Below are 26409 nucleotides of genomic sequence, written 5' to 3' on the forward strand. Positions count from 1 at the left end.
TTTCTGAGTAATATGAGACATTAGAGAGAGGTGCGACTCTAAATGACCCCTTCACTTCAGGAAAAAAAATTTTTTTTCAAATGTAAACTCCACATTGGATGATCAGAATCAAGACTAAAAGAAACTCTTTGTAGTTATTTATATGGAGGCAACATCTTTGGAGAACACAGTTTTATGCAAGTGAAGATTAGCTTTTGCAATCATTTATGAATTCATTTCATTGTACGTGTAGCAATGGATATAGTTATGATTTTCAGTTCATCTTGACAAATATTTACTGAGGTTACCTGGTACTGTGATATGCCTAGAGAGAAATGACACATCAAGGAGAAATAGAATCTTGAAAGGAATGTGTGGTAATGAATACAAATGTGGGAGACTGGATTAAGCATTGGTTAAAGAGTCTTAGAAGTGAATAAACTGAGTTTGAAGCATGATGTTTGAAATGTTAACGTGTCATACAACTTGTGTTACCTAATAATAAGTTGCAAATGCAAATACTGAGCTCACAAAATGGCAAGGACTAGAGATACACATTTGGGATTGTTTGCACACACTAATTAAAACCAAATGAATGAATGAGATGGCCAAAGAATACATAAAAATAAGGGGACCATGGAAAGAACCTCAGGAAACACCTACACTCATGGGGAGGAGAAAGCCAGGCTACTGAAGGAAACTGAGAGAACTGCTAGAGACAGAGGAAAATTATGTGCCTTGTGGCTGAAGCAACAGGTAGGGTGATTCTAAAACGCCAAATGAGGCAAAGAGGATATGGAGGCATTTCAGTGATTAAAGGATTTTGGATTTTCTTATGGGAACACTGAAGACCTTGGCGAAATCAGCAGTATAGCAGAGGTGGCAGCAGGTGAAAGTACAGGCCTAGTTTCTGGCGTATGGTTTCTAAACCAAGGATTTGCTGGTGTAAGGTTTCTAAACCAAGGATTCAGTGGAGGATGAAATGGAAGAATAAAGTATATAATAATATAATTGATAAAGAAATGTCCTGGAGATGGCAGGAAAGCATAGATGGCTCCGTGTGTTTATGAAGAGGTCACAGAATTTGTTTTAGTTGAGAGAACACTCATGCTTAAAATTTCCCATCCCTTCATTCATCTCATTACCTTATTTCACCACAATATATGCCAGGAACAGTTCTAGGTGCTTTACATATATTAACCCATTTGTTCCTCACAACAATCCTGTAAAGTAATTTATCTTAACTCCATTTTACAGATGTAGAAACGGAAGCATGGAGACATTAAACACCTCAGAGTCAGACACACGTAAACACTGGAGTTTTTCTGATTTCAATATCATGCCCTTAGCAACTACGCTCTTTTACTACACATTAAGCTAGTTTGAGCTCAAATACTTACCTGTTCCGAGAAACAGAACATGGTATCTACCATCGGCAGCATTCACTCGATCCACAGCTATTTTTGTGTACTTGTAGTCAGTGCCTGTACGAACAATCAAAGGCCTTCTGTGGATTGGGTAGATGGAATTGTACATGAGAGGGTGGTTCCGAATAAAAGTGACAACATCATCCGGGAACTCCTTGGTGGTTCGCATATTGGGTGTAAATGCTCCTCCTGGGCACTAAAAAAAATTTTTTAAGGGACTAAGTTAATATAATAGTGGCTTTATTTTAATAATAATCAAAAAACCTCTATTTTTCAAATTACTTAGAAGCTCAAGCTGTTGTAAGTGTATTTGCTACCGATTAAGGAGGAAACTGCATGACTATGCATAGTACTATCTGTAGAAAATGAACATACAAGGTGTATAATTTGGTCATTTAAATAGGCTAAGTCCACTTATCCTGCACTGTTTGTTTTCAGAGGGGAGCTGACACCATTTGGTATATGATATAAATTTTCACCCTTCTCATCCATCACTTTTCTATTTCTTATTCTGTGCCAGGTCCAGTGTTGTTAGAAAAAAAAAATCTTGTGTATATAATCTAATGCTGCTACTGGCTAAAATAAATTAGATTATCATTATCAAATTCAATCAGAACTCTAACCTGAGAGAATTTTATTCTATCTGATCCCCTCTCCCAAAAGAGGGCTCTCCGAAGTTGGAGCTTGGATTGGATATGGTAAACTAGACCTTATAATTTCCCTTTGGAAAACACTCCAGTGATTTCCATTACTCTCAGAATAAAATCCCAACAGCTTAGCATGGCTATAAGCCCCTGAATGTCTGGCCTGCATCTGCATCTACCCCTCCCATAGTTCTTGCTCTTCCTGAGCCTCAAGCCAGCTCCCACTCCAGGACCTTGGCACTTGTTCCATGGTTTTCTCTGTTGGCTCATTCAGTTCTCAGTTCAACAGTTACTTCCTTAAAGGTGATGACACATACAAAAATAGCTGCCCATCGCCATCTCCACTCTCTATCTCCTTAGCTTGCTTTATTTTTCTTCACAGCTCTATTTACCTGTATGTAATATATTTGTTGCTTATATCTTTATTGTCTGTTTCTTCCTCTACAATGTAAGCTGTGAATTAGTCTTAACTGGGTATATTTTGTTCATGATTTCACCCTCAGACCTAAAATAAAGCTGAAGAATATTAAATATTCCACAAAGAGTAGCTGAATGAGTGAATTACTCTATTATATCTGGCATCCAATTTCGGTGCAGGGGCTGCATGAACCAGGCGCCTCAGTTCTGGGGAGGAGAGGAGAGATTCAGAGCATCAAGTTTAAAGGGGCAGAGAGAAAGCAGTAATGAGATCTAAAAATGACTGCTGGACAGTTTCAGCATTTCTGGAAAGGAAGCATGACAAGGGCTTCTGAGAAGAGGATTCCATTTACAGAGCATCTGAGGCCAAACTCATGGGTAGGCTGGGAGGTGCTGCAGCTTGGAACTTAAACACACTCACTAATAGGAGCTGAGTGTTAAGTTATATGAGCAACATGTAAGCTTTTAACACATACAAACATTATTTGTCTAACCCTGTTAAGCACTGTCAATACCTCTACTTTCAGAAACAAAAATACTTGGTCATTTTTTTTTAAAACAAAAGCACTACTGTTCTAGCTTTCATTTATCCTCTTTAGAGAGGTACAAAGTGAAAGGAAAGCAACAAAGCAAACTTCCTGTTCAATAGCAATGGGTACAGCATCTGTGGTGAATAGCAAGATGTGATGGGGACAGTAATAAAAGGAAGATTATAGCTCATTCGACAGTGGCAATGAACACTTATTTCTAGTTGACTGCTCCTATGCAGGAATATAAGCCTAGCGTGGCCATATTCCAACAGAAGATAGAAATGTGGAATTTTATGTGAAATCTGCCAAAATTTTAATGTTGACTCAATGAAAAAAAAAGAAAAACAGCTTTAGGGACCAAACAAAACATGGCAATTTCTGGGTTAAATCCATGCAACAGCTGACCTACAATGTCACTGCCTCTGGGCCAGTGTTGCCAGGCAGTCCTACGTTTGCAAATAAGTCTCAGCAGATTATGAATGTGCTCTCACTCATTTGAACTGTATCATCCTGAATGCAATTTTTAGACTAACTTTGACCAGTTAACATTACTAGAATTTTTTTCTAGGACAAGTAAATATAGTTCTCTTTTTGTAGAAAGGCATAAGGAGCAATTAAATGACTTCACTGAAGAGAGATAATGAGACAAGTAATAAAACTAAGCTTCTCATTCATTATCCCATTAAGTAGACTTTCATCTGGGGTTCATATGCTTTTCTTTTAGGAAGAAGTATTATATTTATGCATGTTTATAAATTGCCTACACTAAAAGACCAAATGAGGACAAAAAATTCCATGTGAGGGTATTCTAAACCGATGGGTGTGTCCCATACTTCTGAAAATGTAGTATTATGGGTTTTTTCTACCCTCATTCCTCACACAAAGTGGAAAACGGGAAATACATTGCTCATTGAATGAAAACATGGAAAGAACAAATGCATGGGCAATTTAAATAGTTCCAGTCCTTCATAAAACACCACTAATGATGGTCTGCTAAGCTGAGATATCTCCTTAAATATTTGCAAGTATTCTCATTTGTAAGTTCCAGAAAGATCCAAAGTTAGCATATATTACTAGGCAATTTATACAATTTCCAGTTAGCAATGATTTTCATGAGTGATAAGCTTATTAAATTGTAAGTGTCTAGTTTCTGGGTTTTACTTAATAGTAGTTGAAATTTAGATAAAAATTACGTTCAGTTGCTCAAAACCATAGTTATTAAATAGGTAACCCAAATAAATCAACTCAAATCAATTATTTTATATTCATTCAAATGTTCTCCATTTGGGACTTTTGTTTTATATTCACAGTAAACTTGTTACTTAGAAACAAGTGTCTCCTAGTAAAAGTTTATTTTCAAAACTACAGAAGAATTCTTTTTGACAATAATTAATTTTTCCATTGATTCATGGCATAAAGCTTGCAGATAAGACACAGAATGAGTGACAGTGATGGAGACAAGAACAAAAATTGATTACCCTTTGCAGACTTTCCATCTGGAACTGTGAGTTTGCTCAGTATAAAACTGCCAAGTATAAATAAGATGTGATTAACATATCCCTCACCTTGTGATATATGAAAGCCTGTGTACTGAAACCTCAAGATAATATAACACCCACGTGCTACCATAAAATAAAGCCTTTGTCCATTAATTGGGCTGTTGTCTCATTCTTAAGAAGGATAATTTTGCTCTACAAATAGTCATTAAGTAATTTTGGTTAAACTTCTCCTTTAAGTGTTTGCTTTTCTCCAGTTCTAGCTTCTGTTTATCAAGTGGTGATAAGCACTCCTTTTTTGAGTAAAGACATTTTAAGTGTTTTGATTACTAAAGTTCTAAGTGAAATGCAGGAACAATAAGAATGCCATGTTAAGGAAGTATGACAAATTTCCTTCCTATTCTCAGGTATTCTTGAGCATCTGCTCCTAATCCACTCACCCATTTATACTAGTTTTCAGCATTAATATATTCACATATTAATTCATATGTCAATTCTTTGGACAGCTTTTATTCAAAATGCTTTTTGATGTGCCCAGTTGGGGACTTAAGAATAGGGAGCTACCATTGTCTTCTAGACACAAGTGTTCTAGTAAGGAAGATGGACATATTCAAAGTAAAATAACAATTGAGACATATAATTTAAGATAAATATAAAATAAATAACAGAATTTGGTTCATGATCAATAAGAGCCAATACTTTTTAAATGAATTTAGAATAGTAGAGAACTTAAGGCTGCCAAAATTAGTGAAGAGGTTTAGAGATTAAAAAAAATAAAAAGAGTTTGGAATATTTAGGGAACTATAAATCCTGGGGCAATCCTGAATCACAGAGCACAAAGTGAAAGAAAGAGGTAGGAGTTGAGGCTAAAGACAGGTAACAGAAAATAAATGCAAAACTATTCACAGAAGGAGTGACTGGCATGTTCAAAAGGAGCTTGACCTAACACTTGAAGGACAAGTGGTATATGGATAAATAAATGGACATAAATAAATGATATTCTAGAATCCAGGCTAGTTTCTAGCATTGGTCTTTGAAACTTGTGTTCGGAGAGAAATTGATCTTATGTTTAAACCCTTGGTAATCTAGGCCTTTTATTTAAAGCCCAAAGAATTACAAAGTTGAAGACTTGTATTTATGCACCAGCTGGCCCTCATCTTCCCTGTACTTATCCTCCGCGACTTAAAACAGCTCTTTGTTCCAGTCCTACTAGCCCATGCAGAGCTTCTAGGATTCACTTATTAATTTCTGTCTTTGCTTTGTAATGTATGCAGTAACCTTTGCCTGAAACATCCCTCCTTACTTATCCAAATTATCCACATCAACTACCCTTCAGGCCCAGCTCAATCTCATATATTTTTATATGCCTTTTCAAACAGCGCTGTCCCATGACGACCTCTTTTTTCTCTAGACTTCAATAATATTTATTGTCTGCTTTATTCATATGTCTTGAATAATTATGTGAAACAATATGTAATTAACTTTTCATGCCTATATGCCTCATATGTTCAATTTTATTGTAAACTTTGCTAACTATGTTTTAAAATGTCTATGAGGAATAAAAATGCTTCTAATGTAAGAACAACCAAAAGATGCTTTGAACATGATCCATATAGTTAGTGGTCCCAAGAAAAAGGGAAACTATTTTGCTGGCAATTTTGTCAGGATCATGAATTTTCTGTGTTCTTTTGCTGCACCAGGTTGTAGACCTGTTCAAAGCACGGTGATTGAAGCAGATGGTTCTGGTCCAGGTATAAACAGATGTTAAAACTGAAGACTTTTGTGAGGTTCTGCTTTAACAGTATAGTATAAGCAAACACAATCTTCTACAGAAGCTTAAACATGTTGTATCAGAATAATGTAATATGTTAGCTCAGCCACAGAGAGAATCTGCAGTCCTTGGCTGCCCTTTGCAACATACCAAAGGTGTCTTGTTTCTTCCACAAACTTGTATTACTTATGGAAAAACATTATGACACAATTGGCAGGCTTCTTCCTACTGACTTGGGCTTGCTAGTTGGGAGTCTGTTAACACAGCTATCAATGCTGCTTTAAAAGAAGCACCTACCAGGAACATTAGAATGAGGGTATAGGATTTCTGCCAGTGTCATTTCTTTAAGAATCCAGTCATATATTTATGAGGTTGACCTGGCAACTGGACTACTGTATAGGGAAATAAAGTATGGCGATCATAGTTGATCCTACATTGGGAGGCTTCAGAGGCAACATTCTTAACCCTAGAGAAAAAGAATGCTTTGGGTCCATTGGCTGTAGGCCTTCTGGCTACATGAAGGTGATATTAAACCTTAGAAGCCCAAGAAAGAGACAGTTACTGGCCACTCTGAGTCAGAGAGCTGACTTCATGGTGTTTTGCTCAGTGAAGGGTGGAGGAACTGCATCTTCAGGGAGGTATGTTTTTCCAGGAGCAGTTCCAGAGGTCATTCCTCCACCCAGCCTCTTTTATTCCCTAAGGATTACTCATCTGACAATTTTTTTTTTTTTTTTAATTTAAAGGAGTTGCTCTGGTCTCAGCACCAGATGTAAGAAACCACATTATAGAAATATGTCTCAAGTACTGACTACTCACTCCCTTTTTTCATGGAGTCTCCTCCAGATGTGTGTCACTAAGCCCTGGCTTATGTCACACTGCTTTGGAACAGGAAAATATGTTTATTCTTAGGAGTTAAGAAATAGTGAAAAGTGGGACTGTTTGCAGAATTTTCTAATTTAGCGTTGGTTTATATTGTTTTCCTAAAAATGATTTATCTAGTCTCACATTTTATGTAGGATAATTGCCATTCAACATGAGTGTCCTTCTCAGAGTCCTTTTGAGCTGCCATTGGGTGAAGAGTCTTATGAGGCAGTGCGGGACCAGGGAGTGCTTTTCTTTAGGGGAAAAACCCTGATTTGTAACATCTGCCAATTTCCATGGTGTAGTACTCCCACCATGGCTGATTTCCAGTTGCTACTGTGATGTCCTTAATTGAGATGGGGTGAACACAATCTCTTCTTGCCAGCCAGGTACAAGCTAACTCCAGCACACACTCATTGAGGCTCTGAGGCCTTGAACCCTGATTCAATGAGTGTGGCTCTCTTTTATCTGTATCTGAGAGGTTTCTCTTAAGGTTTTATTTGGGGGAAATGGAATTTTATTCAGTTTACAAATCAATTGCTCCTGTACTAATCCCATATATATTTTGTTCAAAAGAATAACTGATGAAAGCATATATAATCACAACCGCCTCTTAATTTGCTGATTTAAGATGAAGCAATGACTTGGTCAAATTCAAATAGCAAGCAATTCTCAAAAATATGACAAATCTTTGGATATTTTATCAGTGAATCATTTGAAAATACATGAACTACATTCAATGAAATAATGAGAGCCTTCAGTTATGATGGAATTTGAAAGTTACTCAGCTTCCCCTTTGCTTTCCCTTCTCCTATGTAAACCCTGCTTCTTATCCAACACACTCCAACTTGAGGTACCCTAAGATGGATATATCTGTTGACTTCTTTTCCTTGTGTGGTACCAAATAATTAAATGTTTCTTCCATCTTCTGTTGAGCTATAAGCATCAAAGTGAAATCATTTAAAAGGAGAAGGTAATTCTATGGTTAAGACTTTGTTGCCAGCCGTGATTAACTGCAACTTTTTAAAACAATTCTTTCCTGGATAAGTAGCAATTCTGATAATCTTTCCAAAATTAATTAAAAGTTAATTGTTCTAATAAAATACATATCAATGACTAATCTTTGAGCTTCCTAGCCAGGGAACCAAACCTGAGCCCTTTTAATTTTGAATAAACATGTTCTTTACAGGCTTAGCACACTTTTTTCTATTTTTAAAAAATTTGACAGCAGTATACTTTAAAATGATGAGAAAACAAAGGAGCAAATAATGCATCGCAAAGAAACTCTAATAATAACACAAAACTAAAGTGAATCAACAGTCAGTAAAAATTACGAGGAATGAATGTCTGAAAGCATGTTGACAAAGGGGATTTCATATTCAAATAAAAAGAAAAACATTTTAAGTAAATATTATTTTAATAAATATCCTTCAATTTAAAAAAAAATCATTCTTTACTTCCCTCCAACCCAATTTATAAATATAACCTTACTTTATGAAATGCAAGGATATAAGAGAATTATATTCCTCTTGGTCAGTTGTGTAACATCTCCTCTCAATCAGTGTGTTGTATGATATTTTACAGAGACAGAAACTAATCAATATTTTAGAATGCAATGCAGCACTATTATGGTCCAAATTAAAAACAAATAGTAAGACTGTGATCATTGTCCTAGAAAAACTCAGTTCCAATCTGCCAGTGCACTGTCTGTAACTTCAGCTGGAAAAGGTAGTTTACAATGTATCCCTTAATACTACAATGTTGCAAGACATGGTTATATTTGTATGCCTCAAAACTTTATAAATATTTTATGTGAATTACATCACTTTCATTGTCATTACTTGCTCACACATACCATTTTATTTCTTTGAGAAATACACACAACGTATAATTTTTAACTAAATATATCCCTAAAATTGAAATATCTCCACATGATTTATCTCTAAACTAATTCTCACATGATTATTCTTTCATTAAAGTAGATGAGATTCCTTAATATAAGGAAGGATTGTGAAAAGCAACTAGCATTCAAATTCTTAGGCTGCCTCCAGAATGTTAACACTTTCCAAGCTATGGTTTTTATGCCAGTAAAATTAGGAAAATACCTCTTCCCTATCTAACATATCCAGCTGTCTTGAAATACAAATGAGATTTTATTATCAATAGCACTTAGAAAAAATTGTACAGAAAGCTGTAACATATATATTTTTAAAATCCCAAATCTAAGAACTTGTGAGCTGAAAAATTATAATGAGTATACCAGTAGGTCTATAGTTGTATTTAATAAACATCAGCATGATATTCATATCTTAGTAACTTATACTTTTTAAAAAAGTAAAATAACAAAGAAAGTTTCCTGGATACTTACAGTTCCAGGGCGAGGATAAGGAATTCTACCCTGGTAGGAAATCAGCTGATGATTGGGCCCTTCTTTGTGGGCAAAAGGCCCATTAAACACAGTCTGTATATCAGATAAATGATACACACACACTGCTGATCCTTTAAAAACTGAGCTAAAAAAGAAAATAGAAAAATATTAATTGTCTTATTTTTAAAATTTAAATACAATTTAAAAAATAAATGGTAAAATTTGTGATAAGTTGATGTAATTCATCATGGAAAAGTTGAATGTTATGGTACACATTGTAAAAAACTAAAAAACTTCTACTGTTTTGAAATAAGCCATTGATATGAAAAGCATCAAAACATTTAGTTCACCCATGCCGGTAGTAGACAATAAGTTATAGAAAAGTACTCAATGTACTTGTCCTAAATATAGGACAAGACAAAGAAATTTCCAACTGGTTTATCTTGCAGAAGATATTAAACAAAAAGTGAATTGATGATTTATTAAAAAATATGATTTGAATTCTAAATCAGTATCAACATAACCTATCATAGTTTACCTCACAGAAATAAATCTCATTAAAAAGAGAACACTGTATCTCTTTGTCTTAAGATTATTTCAATGTGAGAGTATTCTTACAATGCTGTCCTAAATAGTAGTTGGAGAACTTGTTGTAAACTTTCCCTGCTACTCTGCTGTAAACAACAGAGTCCAAAAAAGATTCCTTAAATTATGTTTAGTCAATAAATTCTCATCAAGTTTATTTGGATGCATACTGAAAACTATTTCCATTGTCACTAGGCAGACTGACTGAAACCAACATTTTTCTGAATCACATATTTCTCTTAAATTAGATGCCTAATGGGAAACTTAGATGCCCACTTGAGAAAACTTGAGAAAACCAAGATATATTATTAATCATTAGCATTAATAGTCAGAAATGACAAAATTTTTTCTATGTTAAAGTTATTGGTGTTGGGAAACACAGAACTAGGGAAACACAGAAACTAGGGAAATATTTTTTTGAGACAAACATTTTCTTCTTAAGAATATGGTTCTTTTTGCTTCTTTCAATTCTTTGTGAGTTAAATCAAGACTATTTCCTTTGTTAAAACAGGAGTTAAACTCATCCTGAAAGACATCTTTTTAGATATCTTATAGGGCAAAGTAAATATGATTTATAATCAATATCCCTGTGATATTCTTTTACTGTGAATGGCCCATTACAGTTTACAATTTTACCATGTTTCCCCCACTAGAGAAGAATGGTAAAATCTTTAGATTTTCATTTTGTAGTTGACTGTCTGATGAAAAGGACATTCTGAATTGGCCATATCACAACTGGAGTATTGTGCTGAATTCTGAATAACATTCCTGATGTAAAATGAGTACACAGGAATACACACAGGAAAGGATGAGAATATGCTGAAGTGTCTTGAAATACATGATAATTGGGATTGGGCATTCCAGATAAATTAGAAAACAAAGCTATTTTCAAATATCTAAAATACTGTCACATGGAACATGAAAACTGGTTTAGTGCATTGATAGTTATCACTTTAGATTGCTATTGAAATAAAAATTATAATAGAAATGCCAAGAGTTTTATTTGCATCATGAGTCTTCAAATTATTTCCTTAAAACAATATAGCTTATGTACATTATCCCTGCATTGTAGTTTATATTTTCCTTTCTTTGAGAAAAATAGCATATAATCATTATAAATACCTCATACAAAACTATTTTGAAACTCTGAGTTCAGCTTAAATATATTTTAGTAATCAGGCAAAAGTAATAAAATGAGAGAGTTACATCCTAAGTGTTAAGTAAAATTAAAGAGTTGAAAAGAACGTTTTTATAATAATTACTATTACTTAATAAAGTTTATTGTTTAACTCATACAATGTAATTGTTTAATAATTACCTTGATGTTGTAAAAATGCCATACACTAGTGTTGTCCTTGGGTTATCAGTTTCCAGCAGAAACACATCCTCTATAAAAGGGAAATATCAATTTTTTAAGATTCCCAAATATTTAAAAAATTTATCCTAAGAAATCATTTCAACTACGAAAAGTATTATTCAGAAAGATATTCCTGCAGCATCATGATAATTTGACAGCAACTAAATGATAAGCACATGGTAAAGTAAATTAAATAAAATGTTATACAAACACTTATGGAAACTATGCTAATGAAATAATATTAAATAGAAAAGACACAATGGTATTTAATATGGACCAGAACCATGTAAACCTTAAAACTATACATCAGAATACAATAAGAAGATTACCAGTGAGTGTTTCTGGTTAACAAAGCTACAGAAATTTTCCTGTTTCTTCTTTTTTCCTGAATTTTCTAAATATCCTTAATGACAATATATTACATTTTTAATTTAAAAAGTATTACAAATCTCAATTTCTTTTTAATCTAGGGTTAGAATTTGGAACATGGAAGAAAACTTTTTCACAATGACTTATAAGACTTTTTGTCCTTTAGTCAAAATTGCTAGTGATATTTTTATTTAATCAATAGTTCCCCTAACAACAAGAATTTTAAAGTATATTGAGGCAAAGGCAAAAGTATAGATCGTAAGGTGCAGTAATACATAACAGAACCTGGAAGTAAATTTCTGATAGGAAATTCCAATTAACAACCAATTGTTATGAATGCAAGAAAGATCTGGATTTAGTGGCCTTTTTGCAAGTAAGATTCTTGCTGACCAATACAAAGAAAGATGTATTTTGTTATTCACAATAAATTTAGAACCTCTTAAGCAATAAATTAATAACCACTAGTCTTTCCATAAAAGGCTGGCACTGTCTATTCTCCCTAAAAACGGGAAAGACTGAAACATTCTAAGTCACTGAAACATAAATATACTTGCAAAGAATTTGGGGGGAAATAATGAGTAACTAGGTTATAACATGAAATCATACTTAGAACTTTTTTCTAGAAAAGCTGAAATAAAAACTTGTGTTTCTATGATCAACATAATGGCTTTCTGAGGAGACCAACTGTCTATTTCAGTTATTGTAGTTGCTAGAACCAGTATTTTTTCCATATTATAATACATTTTTATTGCTTACCTCATCACCTGCCTCAGTATTTGAGACTAACCAGCATTTTATATTTTAATGGATTAAAGCAAAATAAAAGTCATTTCTAAATGGCACTTAGTAAACATGATACTATGATGTGTACCAAGTTATCCTACTGTTCGAAACATATGGACACCAAGGGGGAAAAGCGTGGATGGGGGGGTGGTGGTGCTGTGATGAACTGGGAGATTGGGATTGACATGTATACACTAATATGTATAAAATAGGTAACTAATAAGAACCTGCTGTATAAAAAATAAAATTAAATTAAATTAAAAAAAAAAAAAAAAGAGAACTGTTCCTTGGTAGAAAGGAATCAGATTGTCAGTCCTTATTTGACCTGGAAAGTATAACCCTCCTCATGTCACACATGCTGAGAATATTTAGTCCCAGGGTCACCAAGAAGAACTAAAACTGGAGCACAAGTCTACTTTCTACTCTGACACTTTTCCATCTAACCTCTATTCTGTCCATTAACTATAGTAAAAATATATAGCTGTATTCTCATACAAACTGATTTTAAACCAGAATATCAGAATTCAAATATATATGAAATACACATTTATTTTAGAAAAGCACAAACATATCATTACTTATATATAAATTATATAAATACCTCTCTCTTCTCTCTCTAAAACAGACACAAACACACACACAAAACACACGGATTCATATATCATGGTGGATTCAATGAACTAAATGTTTCAGCCGTGCACTTAGGGGCAAGACAGATTTAAAAAATACTTCAGGAAATTCATGAACAGTATCCAGATCATTAATTCAAATCAGCACTTATTTATGCTGAAAACATTCATGAAAAATACATCCTCTTGTGAGAGTTTATTAAAATACGTAAACTTTACAAACTCTCTTTCAAGAACATTTTTCAATCTCACATTTACGTACCTAGTTCATCAAAGTGTGTTTCCGGACCATCTTCATCAGTTACCGAGCACACCAGCCTCGCTTTTAAGAAGGTAGTCCACTTGTTGACAAGGCTACGCAGTCCACCAGTGTCATTCTGAAACCATTTCGTAAACACATTTCAGATTGCTTCAATAAATGTTGAAGTGTGTTTAAAATTTACCTTGGGGTAAATTTTACTATTTGGGGATTTGTTATAATCTGAAAGATGGAAATGTTAACCAAATCTGCATATCAATAGTTAAAGAGGAATATTTAAGATCTATAGTATTTTTAAAAAATAGCCTTAGTTATACTGTTATTCTCCTATTATATGATATCAACTGAAAATGTATCAAAATGAATTTAATAAATATATGCCATTAACGCTTTCTAAATTTCTGATGAAAATATGAGTAAACTGTTATGGAGACTACATAATTTAATTTGCCTTTTCTTGATAACTCATTTTCTTCAGTACAAACATAAATGATTGTATACAGGGAAGCGTGCAGATTCTACCGTGGTCAGGAGAGTGGGTTTATACTTACACCAAATAGTCCCCAATAATTCTATTTTCTCTCCTTCATTTCTCTGCATTATCATTTAATCCTTACTATTTCTAATCAGATGCTTTATATACATATTTCTCTGGTCAGGGCAGGGAAAATGGTATTTGGATCATTCACAAATAGTCTCTATTGAATGACATTTTTTCTGTACTCCCTGAAGCCTTTCACATCATCAGCTGGCTTTACTGCCTTGTTCCAAATGACTGAGAAGCACATAAGCTCCAAAATCAGTGGAATATTGTAATGTTTAAAAATAGACTATTTTAAACAGTAAATATTTTAAGAAATACTTTTGCACAGAAGATGCTAATCATAAATGAGTCAGGACAAGCCTGTAATACTCTTATGTGAGAAGACGAGTTTTTTTGAGTTTCTTCGTATACTTACTCTTGATACACAAGAACATTTTGATCAGTTTGTAATTAGAACTGTATTTTACTAAAGCATTTCTTAATTCTCACTATTATAGACAGTTCCTCAATAATTGTCTTTTACTGATGTTTTGCTGTATTTTATTCACAAGAATTGTTCTATTTCTTTCTATAATATACAATTTAGCAATTTCTTTTTAATACTAATGCATTAAATGGAAAAAAGCAAAAAGTAATCAAAACTGTTTGTGTAAAACCATAACCAAAATATTCCTTGGATTAAATTATTTTCCAAAATAGTGTGTTTATCTTGTATGACTGATGTGAATAAACATTAAATCTAAATGTCTCCTTTTAATATTTTATTAATTTGTAACCGTAGATTTAAAAAGTAGGAAGATAAACTATTGGAAAAAGAAGACATGTTTACATAATTTGAATTTCTTAGTCTTTCTTCAAATTAGAACAACTTTAATACTTACAGGACATATTCTAGCAATCATGGAATGAATCTGTTTTGTGCTTCTGCTATTGTCGGTCAGTTTCTCTTTGAAGAAGAAGTACACCTTAGCATCATTTGGATCAGTGCCATCTGGTATTACATGTGCATCCACAAACATAGGTTCTAGAAAAAAATACAAAGACGATATATATACTCATGATGAAAATCCATCTACTCTCCATCCAAGTAGACCACAGGCACATGCCTTCTCCATCTTTGGTATAAAGGAACAATTCAATATTCATAGCCAGAAAGTCTAAAAGCAAGCAATTGTATTCACTGAACATACCGCATTTGGAAAGTCAAGTGCCACAAAGTATAGCTATGATATAAAGCTTAAACTATTTTTCTCTGTCTGAAATACATTCTGGAAGTACACTAATTGCAAAACTTCTTTGTGCCTGATGAGTTTTAAAATATTGAAAAACTTTTCTACCAGTTATTTCCCATGGGATCTGATAGTCGTTTCATAGAAAAAGAAGTTTGTTTTTAAACGTGTGGTTTTCAATCTAGTGCATATAAACTCAAATTCACTGAAGCAGAATGAGGAGTTGGGAGTCCATGATCTGAAAAACACATTTTACTTAAAATACAGCATATGAAATGAAGGGGAAACTTTTCAAGGAAAAAATGCAGTCATTTGACGACATAGAGGGATTCCTTATTTCAAGAACAAAACAATTTTTGGAATACTCTATTTCCAGATGTACTGGAGGAAAAATTTGAAGAAGTAAATGGACAATCACTGCTTTCTTGTGCTGGTCTGTCAGTGAAATAAGATGCTTAACTGTAGTGATTCATGCTTAACTGTGCAATGTTAAGTGAATTGCCAAATCTAAGGTCAGCTTAAATTTTCCCCAGGGTGAAATGACAAAGATCTTAGTGGTTTCTTCTGCCTCTAAACAACAGTAACTGATTGGAATTGTACATTAAAGTCAAATGAGTACTTTTCATGATGTGAATTCCATGTGACCCCCAAAATTGAAAACATTTGAACACTGATAATCATAAAATTATCATACTTATGATTTCCATTAAGTATTAGTCAAACTGTGAAAAAATAATATATACCAGCTTTATAAGTTTAGAATCTAAGCATAAAACAAATAGGAGTTCCTAAATATGCCCTATTCGTTATATCTGTCATAAATTTAGGAAAATGTTTAGATTTGGCATTATTAAAATATACAAGTAGACCAAATAAATAAATGACGTTTAATTGTAATATGCAACAATTAAACAACTGGAGAAGATTCTTGTCTATAGGTACATATGATGAATATCACTGTCATTCTTATTTATTCATATATCCTATGATAATTCTATGATTGTTAATAAAGAGTTAGAATATGAAATACGGCTCATTTCATTTACTTATTTAGCCTAAATATTTAAAATCACAGAGTACAGAATTGTTGTTACTCATATTTTAACTTTTTAACCATTTTAATGTAATTTTCATTATGAAATTAAACAAATTAGTTTAAAGTATGATTCTCAGAAAATGGATAAACTGTTATTTTACCACTTAGCCATTTGGAATTGTGTTGATCAGTTCTGACTGCATTCCTCTTGGTTAAACTTCGAAAAATAGCTGCATCTGTCCCCATGAAATCTATATACATTCCAGAGAAAAGCTCCTCATCTATGAAAAAGCAAATGTGAACAAAATTAAAAGCAAATCGTAACTGTTTTTAAGGCTATTTTTAAAATCAAGGAGAATTTGCTTACTAGATCATGACACATATTACAGAATATTTGTAGTTGTTAATTGGTTTCCATTGCCCACTAAATTAAAAAATTGGATAAAGTTTAATTTGGTCTCATTATTGCCTGTATAATGACCAAAACAATCTTTTTGATATAGAGATAAAAATTCCTCTGCCTGTACTTAATTATACTAAATACTTAACTAAACTTAATTATATAGTGTAGTGTGTATCTGAAATGGCAGAAATAATATAGGTATAAAAATAAAGAAATGGCTTAATTATTACTTCTTTAATAAATAAAAAATACTGTAAGAGTCAGAAAACTTGATTTCTAATTTTGGCTGTAGTTAAACTGGGAATTAGGGATAAGTCATTTAGTACCCTGAATCTCAAACTTCTATTGGAATTGGATTATGATCAAAAGTTTACACTACATATTAAAAACTCTATGATTTTACTAAATGGATTGAAAATAATAGTTTTTATTATTATTATTTCATGAGATGGAAGCCACATCAAATTGTCAAAGTACTATTAATGATAAAACAATTTCATCATTAAATGTATATGTTTTGATCTTTATGCTAGAAGGTTTCTCTAAGGTAAACAAATTGCTACTTTTTCAATTGTAACGCATAACATGTTAACATTATGTTAACAATATAATATGATGTTAATAAGCCATATATGTCTTAACATATTAGTACATATAAAATAAAACTTAAAGATAAGAAAAAAGATATTTTAAAATTAAATTAAATTATCATCATTAATGACAAAATAAGATATGTTAATCTGTATGTTCACAACACTGGACATTTTGCTTATTTGTTAAGATCCACATTAATTTTTATTCTAGTAAGGAGAGTAAGCAGTAAATTGGTATATATGACCTTTGAGTACAAAGTTAAGTATCTATTTAAAAAATAATAAAATTGATCAGGTTTGGCCCACTGAACTACCATGCAGCTGTGTTCTTTGACTGATGTTCTAGAATTACTCCCCTGGCTACCTTCAGATTGTGGTCATTTTGGCAGGACTGAAACATTTTAAAGCACTCTAAGCTCACTGTTTAGTAATAAGCAATACCGGTTGGCCTAGGATAGAATGGAGAATGGAATGTTTTTAATATGTGCTCACCAGGTCACAAACTGGACCCCTACCAGTTAGCAAGTGGGTATGTCAGGCATTGTGTCGCCAAGTTCTGCTTCCTGGTAGAGATCTGAAGTCCATGGGAACAGATTATAGGGAGATAACAAAAAGTGCCTGAAAGAATTTTGAGCTATTTAGCTTCTTTACAATTTTGTGAACATTTGTGAAGCATCTACACAAGTATTCTGTAGATACAATGATTGTTAAATTGAGATAACTTTGTAGTTAATTATTTCACAGCTTTGTTATACCCAATTATACCCAAAAGAGGAGGTTATAAATTCCTGATATTCAATAGATTTATTAGCACAGCTCTGAATTATCGTATCTGTTTACAGGAAGGAAAATAAAAGGACACTCAGAGGATGGTTTATAGTAGACAGGACTGATTCTAACCCTACTGCATACCACCTTATTAGTTATGTCTTAAACATTACAAAAGAGTTAGATGGCTAATTGGCTTCATTTCCTGTCTTAAATTCTCAGCAATTTTAATAGCAAGTTAAGAATAATAAAGTTTCTGCTTTATTTTGTGTAAGAAATATTTAATTAATGTCATTTTGGAAAGAATTTTATTTGAGAGTAGAAATTCTTTTTTTTCAGAATTTCATTGTAGGGTTTATGCAAAGATAAACTTGCTCCTTTTAAACTTTAATCCAAAAATATTTTGCTTTCCAGTTGTACTTCCACTGACTAAAAAATATCTCATGAGGTTTTGAAGAGGTTCTTTAAGAGATGTCATCTGACTTTGTTCTGCTACAATAATTACGAAAAATAGCAAAAGAACACTAGCACGTTGGGCCAGATTCCACGCTATATTATGTAATTTGAAATTCTTCTAATGCTCAACGTTTCTTGGCACTTTAATAGATAGAAATATTTTAACCAAGTTGTGTTATTTAGTGCACTGCAATTGAACAGAAATGATAAAACATCAAATGGCAAAGTGAGATGACTACACAAATGAAATGCACAATATTAGAGATAATATTACAGGGATAATCAGTACAATAAATAAGATGATAAATATAAGGTTATAAAGCTTCCTGCTCTTTTTAGTTTCAGGTTTCAAGTTAAGCAAACTGTTTAATGATTTTCTTTGAGAGTAAAAATTATAATGTTAATCAAAATATTAAAAAGTAGCATAGGAATATAAGCCTAGAAATTGAAGTCTCAGGTCCTTGAAAAATGAAGAGCAATAACAACTTTAATTTCATAAATGAATCCAATTCTCTAAAGCGCAAAACTATTACATGACTTACTACAGTTTAACAGGAAAATTTATACTGCCTTGTTTTAACCCTTTTTTGTTCTAAATAATATTTGATGAGATAAAACTCCAATATATGTTAACAATAATTTAGAATTTAGAAGTTTATTTTCATAGCATTTAACTTGAAATAAGTGAAAACTTTATATTTTTTCTAGTACTATACAAATCTTACAGTTTCTAAAGGTGAATAAAATTTTCTTCCTCATGAAGAAAATACTTTCTGAGACACTGCTTCTATTAAATAATATTTAGAAACTTATTTGAAAATACTCTGCCTCAGACTTAATTGGATATCTTGAAGTTTCAAAGCTTTCTAATTTTTCTGTCCTAATGATATACTTTCATTTCCTCCCTGCCCAATTTGAATGACTATAGGGAAATAATTTACTGGATAATTTCCAAGCTCACATTTCAGCCAGTGCTGGATGTATTTGTCTTAATTTAGTTTCCAGATCTGAGAAAGAAAGATGAGTTGCCTTTTTAAATGAATCAAAGCAAAGGGTTTTGAACAAATTAATTATTTTTCCACCTGTTCTACTGTCAAATGATGCAATTTTACCACTGGCAATATATAGAGAAACAAAAAGGGAAAAGCATTTACTATATAATCGGCACACTGAAATCCAAGATTTGTCCCATAGTCAACTAACGTTAAGTCAGACATATTCTAGAAGTGTCTTAATTAGCCAGAAAAGAATGTCTTTTAAGTGAGGTATAGACAGGCACTGGATGATTGAGACTCAAGGACATTGATTTGTTAATGTGTGTAGCAGCAAGCAACTGGGCCTGCTTCTTAACTGATATATTTTATAAAAAATGAGAAAATAAAAAAATGATTTTACGAGCACATCTTTTTTAGTACAGCAACTTCTAGACAATCCACAGAGAATGTACTTGGCTAACACATGCACTTTGTTATTCTTTCTCATGAAAGAAATACCAGTTTTAATCATTTGTAAAAGATTACTAAAACATGAGGAAAAGTGAATATAATTAATACTAGAAAAACAACTACAGAAAACACTGAAATTTACTTTATAATATATATTAATATATGTATGCACATACACAATACCTATTAATATATGTATATACATACGTACGCTTTTTAAATGGTTGACTTGCTCTACAAATGACAGCAGTCATATTAGATGAAAAAATACATGGTTATCATTTAATCATGAATATTCTTGGAAATGAGAAATTAAAATTTCTCACAACATTCTTTCTATTATTTTACTCAGGTGTTATCATCCATGCAGCTATCCAAAATGGACATATGATATCATGAATTTATTTTCTTTAATTTCCTTTTTTAAAAAATATTTCCCCCTCCCTCTTTTATTTTCCACTTACTGATCATAACAGACACTGTGTTCACATTGGGGTTGAAAGAGCAGCGTCCTTTTCCAGATTCACACTTGGAGTCAATCATGAAAACTTGGTCCTTTATTACAGATAAAATTGGAAATGTAGTAACAATAAATTACTTTATCTTAGTTAACCAGTTGTTCTTTAGTAAAACAAAGCACCATCATAAATAATATGCTTTCTACTTGGTTGCTTATGCCTTCTCAATTTTACTATAGTAAGACTTTCTTGGCCTATAAGAGGAATCCATTTGTAAGTTATAAAGCTGACCTCAGCAGGTCAAGTTCACATCCTACTACACTCCCCATAAAGCTGATCCAACAAGTTCTCAAATCAACATCAATAAAGAACACTTGGAAATCAAGGATCATTGTAAACCTGAACTAGGTATGTTGAACATTGGCCAAAAGAAGAAAACTGATTACAGAGAAACAATGTGTATAAGAATTATGATACTTTCAAAATAATCAAGATTTTTTTTAAACATAAAATTTTATGTTACCACTTATTTTGTTATATAAAGCATTATACTAGATTCAACAAAATAATTCATAATTAAGATAAAAATGCTTCTTTTACTCATTCATTTATTTATTTAACAAAAATTTATTGAGCACCTACTACTTGCCAGACACTGACAAAACATTGGGGGTAGAGTAAACAAAATAGACAAAAATCCTTACCTGTAGGTAATTTATAATCTAATGACAGACAATATAAATAAAGAATATAAAGAGAATAAATACGTAAAATATAAAGTATGTTAGATGGTACTCAGTGCTTAGGAAAAAAATTAAGCAGGGAATGGGACTAGGGAAATCCACGGATGGGGGGCAGTGGGTTCAATTTGAAATATAATGGTCAGTGTAGCCTCACTGAGAGGGAGCATTTTGTTGGTATATTTATCTTTTTTCTTATATAAAGTTAGTAAAAGCTACTACTAAAATTCAAAGAAAAATGATCACATTTGTAGATTGCATTAAATGATGGAGGACCTTAATTATCAAGCTGCTTTTCAAAATTATCCTGAATGAAATGCGGGCTCAACATTTTTGAGCATGGAATAAAAGGATCAAAACATTGCTTTAAGAAGATTGGCCTTACTTGTGCTTTAAGAAGATTGAGAATGGTGGTTGTAAAGACAGACACTGGATTCAAGAAAACAAACTGGTTTTGAACTGCAGTAGTCCAGGAATTAGGTCTCAGTGGTCAGGGTAAGAGTGGTAAAGATGTAAGAGGATTTGTAAAGTGAAAATCAATAGAGCTTGGCAATCAATAACAAATTGGAGGTAACTCAAGAAGATGAAGAAAACAAAGTTAATTCTGAAGTTTTGACTCTTTAAAGAAAATAAAACTAGTTCATTTCTGTTATACTGAGTTTGACGTATTGGCAGGAAATCCCTGAGGTAATGGGAAATTAGACAGCTTAAAAAGAATCACAGTGCTCTAGCCTAGAAAGGTCCTATAACACGACGCTGTTCATGGATTAACTCTAAAGATGAGGAAAATATGACTTGTCCAAGATCACCCATAGCTAAATAGTGACAAAAGCAAAATTAAAATTCAGTCTCCTGACTCCTATGTCTGCTTTCCAAGAGGTCATCATTTATATAATAACTAAACTAAACAATGATAAACTTGCAGGACAACAATACAGTTTAGTAAACTTGGTTGTGTAGCCAGAGTCATACATAGATTTGACTAAAAAAGTGACAGTTGGCACTGCAGGAATTGAGGAGATTGCTTAGGCACCACCAGATTGCTCGCCACTGACTTCCTTCTCCATTGCATGGCTTCCTTGCACTCACACGGTGATAGTCTAGATCTTGTCATCACCAGGAAGGGATGTGATCCACGTGAATAATGACTAATTCAAGCACCCTGCAACAATTCTTCAAACTCATCGCCTAAGAACCCTTTCTATTTTTTACAATTTATCAGCCTTCTATCTTCTTGACTTTCTTTATTAACCAGTTTAGATTCCATGCTTTTTAATTTTAAGTTTTTTTGCAAAAATATCCATATTAATTTCCTTGAATCTGTGATTTTTTTCATTGCACCCATAGCCTGTAAAGACACATCTATCTACATTCTCCACACCTGCCTCCAAACTTCTAAGCATTTTGCCAAAGGTTATCCAACAAAGTGTATTCAACATAGTATAGATTTGTGATCACCAACTTAAAATGAACCCTCTACACTGCTCAGCAACCTTTCAAAGACACTCTGTCAACTGGTTCTTCCATTGATAACTTCAAACCATTGCCACTATTGTCAAATCTACCAACTTATTCTCAGCTCATATGATTGACAACCATGTTGCTGAGAAAGTGAAGCCCTTAAATGAGGCATCAGTTTCTCACTACCAAATACATAACTATACGCTAATACATCCACTAATACATGAGAGGAAATATTTCTCTTACTCTGAGACCAATCCTTCCACCAGTGTTTCAGATCCTATCTTATCCAGTCTTCTTAGGCAACTTATACTTTCCATTATCCCTACTTGTTCTTTTTTTTTTTTTTTAATTAATTATTTTATTTATTGATTTTTGCCTGCATTGGGTCTTCGTTGCTGCGCACGGGCTTTCTCTAGTTGTGGCGAGCGGGGGCTACTCTTCATTGCAGTGCACGGGTTTCTCATTGCGGTGGCTTCTCTTGTTGCAGAGCACGAGCTCTAGGCACGCAGGCTTCAGTAGTTGTGGCGCATGGGCTCAGTAGTTGTGGCACACAGGCTTAGTTGTTCCTCTGCATGTGGAATTTTCCCGGACCAGGGCTCAAACTTGTATCCCCTGCATTGGCAGGTGGATTCTTAACCACTGTGCCAACAGGGAAGTCCCCTACTTGTTCTTTAATCTCATTAACTGGATCCTTTACAACATTATTTCAACAACCCCTTCAGCTCTTATACATTACTCTCCTTGAGAATCACATTTCTTAAAGAATTACATATACTCATCACCATTTCCTGAGTTCTCACTTTCTTCTCAATCCACTTCAGTTGGGCATCCAACCTCAACTGCTCTATTGAAACCCTTTTTTGGCAAGACCCCTAATGACTATCATGTACACAATTGAGTGCTTATTTTTTTAGACCTCTTCTTTCTTGGATTCTCAATGGTATTTGAGATTGTTGTCCACTTCTATCTTTTTTAAATGACTTGTTTTTATTCCCAGAACCAACATACTCTTTTTTTTTTTTTTTTTTTTTCCTCTCCTCTTGTTGTTTCTTTTTAGTCTTTTTTTGGAGATCCCTTTTCCTCCATCTGGCCATTTAAAGTTAGGAGATCCTGAAGTCTCAGTCATAATCACTCTTTTCATACTATACTCTTTCTGCATGATTAAACCTACACTTTGTTTGGGCTTCAGTTACTCTTATGAAACAATTACTCAAACATTTATATAGACAAATTTATATTCAGCTGCCTACTTGATATTTCTACTTGTATCTTTCAGCAGCATCTCAGAATCAACAGAATCAAACCCAGGCTCATAATTTTAACCTCAGACATGGTTCTCTTCATTGTTTCTCATCTCAGTTCATGGCAACTTTATAATTAAAGAAGCTAACAAACAAACAAACAAAAAATGAACAACAAAAGCATCAATGTAATGTAAAATACAAGGGACAACACAATTCTGTTCATGGCACTTTCTGCTTACGGTTGTTTCAGTTGCTTCTTCTTGGACACAGGACAAAGACCAGTATCTTAAAGGTAGCTTACAAGTTCTGAAATGATTTTGTTTCTGCCATTACTCTTATTAAATAAATACATATTTGTAGATTGAATCAATAAGAGAAAAAATAGGACCAGAAAGAGAGTACGTGGTGAAAAATCAGGAAAGAAGGCATGGGAAAATGTCCCATGGTTATAGATGTCAGTAACAGCACTGAAAAATAGAGGGCATGACCAACATGTCATAGATTGGTCTAGGAGAAAGGATGCTGATTAGGGGGAGTCCATTTGATCACTGAGAATCTTGGTCATTAGGGAAGAGCTTCAGTTAATGGGTGAAAATGAAATTTAGATTAGAAAGGTTTAATGAAAGACATGGAAAATAGGACTATAAAAGCTGAAAATATAGCCTACTAATCCGAGAAGTTTTGTGATAAAGTAAAAGAAGGAGAAAGGAGAAGAGTTGAAAAAACGTCACAGGAAAGAAAACTTATTGTTGAACAAGAAAAAAAGAGTAAATACAGGGGAAAGGGAATGAAGACGTAAAACAGTGAAGGCTAAAGATCAGAGAACTTTCTTGATAAGGAAAATGCACAGCTATTCTTCTGACAAGAGAAAAGCTACAAAAAGATGCATAAACAGAAAAGTTTGGTGATTAATTTTGTTCAAAAAGCACATGGCATAATTTGAATGCCTGTGATATTCTTGGTCAGTCAAAGGCAAGGTTATCTGCTTGATGAGCGGCAGCATCCAGGGCTTAAACAGTATTCAACTATGGGAACTGGTGTTATGGAGGCATCTGATAAAATCAACCAGAGATGAGAGGTAACATTCCAAGAAGGTGCAGCACAATTAACCAATAATTGTTTCTTATTAATGCTTTATTCATTATTTAAAGTCATCATTTACTTGTGTTGCTTCATTTTTTTCCAGAAACAGAAGACAGTGGATAAAAGAGAAGAACTATGATTAGGAATCTATGTAGCAAAGATTGTAGGCTCTTTGGATGGACACCATTGAATTGCTCTAGGAAAGCTCTGAATCAGTCTCACAAAATAACGGAAGGGCCATAGAGTCTCATGAAAGTGCGTGGTGTTCCAAATGTGAAGTAGGGTTATAAAATGTTCTCTGAGAACCAATGAATTGCTATTAGACAGGCAGATAAAAGATGGTAGATAGTGTCTCAGAAATAAACAGGAATACTTAATGAGTGTGCCACCCTAACCTGGTTCACTTTCAAAGTGGTTTCAGATACATGAAAACTGCCATATCTTAGTACTAACATAGGGTGTTAGCAGTAAGTACTACCTCTGATCACTACAAAATACAATGTTAGTGATGAGTAAGGAGAATTCTCTCAAAATATAACTTTCTGCATCATGTGATCTTTCATTCTAAACTAAAGAAAATAAATACATAAGATGTCTGATAAAACTGTGCATTCTATATTTATATTATTATTTATATACTACAGATATATAAAAATGATGTTGTGGTGAAACACTTTGACTTGAGTTGACTATTAAGGAAAACAAAAAGCTTAAAATTTCATAATCTTTTTCACACTTAAATAGGCTCTTAAGATATTATTTAAAGAGATTAATTAATGGAAATGATTCCCCTTTGAAACACATCTTTTGAAGTGAGACTAAAGTAGTTCATATTTAGTAAAGTGATTAAAATTTATTCCATGCTGGTTTTCCAAAGGGAATTATTTTTTGGACTAACTTCCCAATTAAACCCTGAAGTGTATAGTGGGCAATTTGTACATGGGAAAATGATTTTATTTAAAATATGAAAACCGCTATGCAGTTGGCCTGTACAGTGACTGCACAGCGCTCAGTGGAGTGTCTGACAGACTGCAGACGTCTGGGCCACTAGTTTATTTAATCAGCTGATCACAGGCATGTGGTTCTAATGACAAGCTCAATGCAGCCAACTGTACTCTTCCAAGAAGCATAGCTTTAGTTTTCTTTAAGAATTTTAATATTTCATATCACCTTAAACTACTTGTAAATGGCTCAATTTGGGGTCAAATTATAATTACTCATTTATTTTTAAATGGCTTTTTATTCACTGAAAGATAGATGCATATAAATTACATGTCTTAAAAAAATTTAATAATAAAAGACTAGAGGAAATCATTGTTCAATTATGTTAGTACTAAAGTGGATGAATCCTTGTTAAAGAAAAATAAACTTAATTAAGTATATCAGTAGCAATATTTAATCCTTTTTTACAATTCTAATCTCTAAAATTGAATTAAGGTATTATTTAAGAACTGGACTTTCTAGATTTAAG

The 26409-nt window shown here is 33.0% G+C and overlaps 1 protein-coding gene across 1 annotated transcript in view; it reads right to left on the bottom strand.

The window, feature by feature from the left end:
* SEMA3C (semaphorin 3C) overlaps positions 1-26409 on the bottom strand; it is a 192658-nt gene that overhangs the window by 55396 nt on the left and 110853 nt on the right. The window contains exons 6-12 of the mRNA XM_082399365.1: positions 20414-20504; positions 16446-16565; positions 14901-15043; positions 13479-13593; positions 11397-11466; positions 9494-9638; positions 1380-1602 (exon numbers count right to left, since the gene is read on the bottom strand). Of these exons, the coding sequence (XP_082255491.1) occupies positions 1380-1602; positions 9494-9638; positions 11397-11466; positions 13479-13593; positions 14901-15043; positions 16446-16565; positions 20414-20504 (907 nt within the window). The remainder of the gene's footprint in view (positions 1-1379; positions 1603-9493; positions 9639-11396; positions 11467-13478; positions 13594-14900; positions 15044-16445; positions 16566-20413; positions 20505-26409) is intronic.

Source organism: Balaenoptera borealis, assembly GCF_965194805.1.
Source record: "Balaenoptera borealis genome assembly, chromosome: 7".
NCBI classification, from domain to species: domain Eukaryota; kingdom Metazoa; phylum Chordata; class Mammalia; order Artiodactyla; family Balaenopteridae; genus Balaenoptera; species Balaenoptera borealis.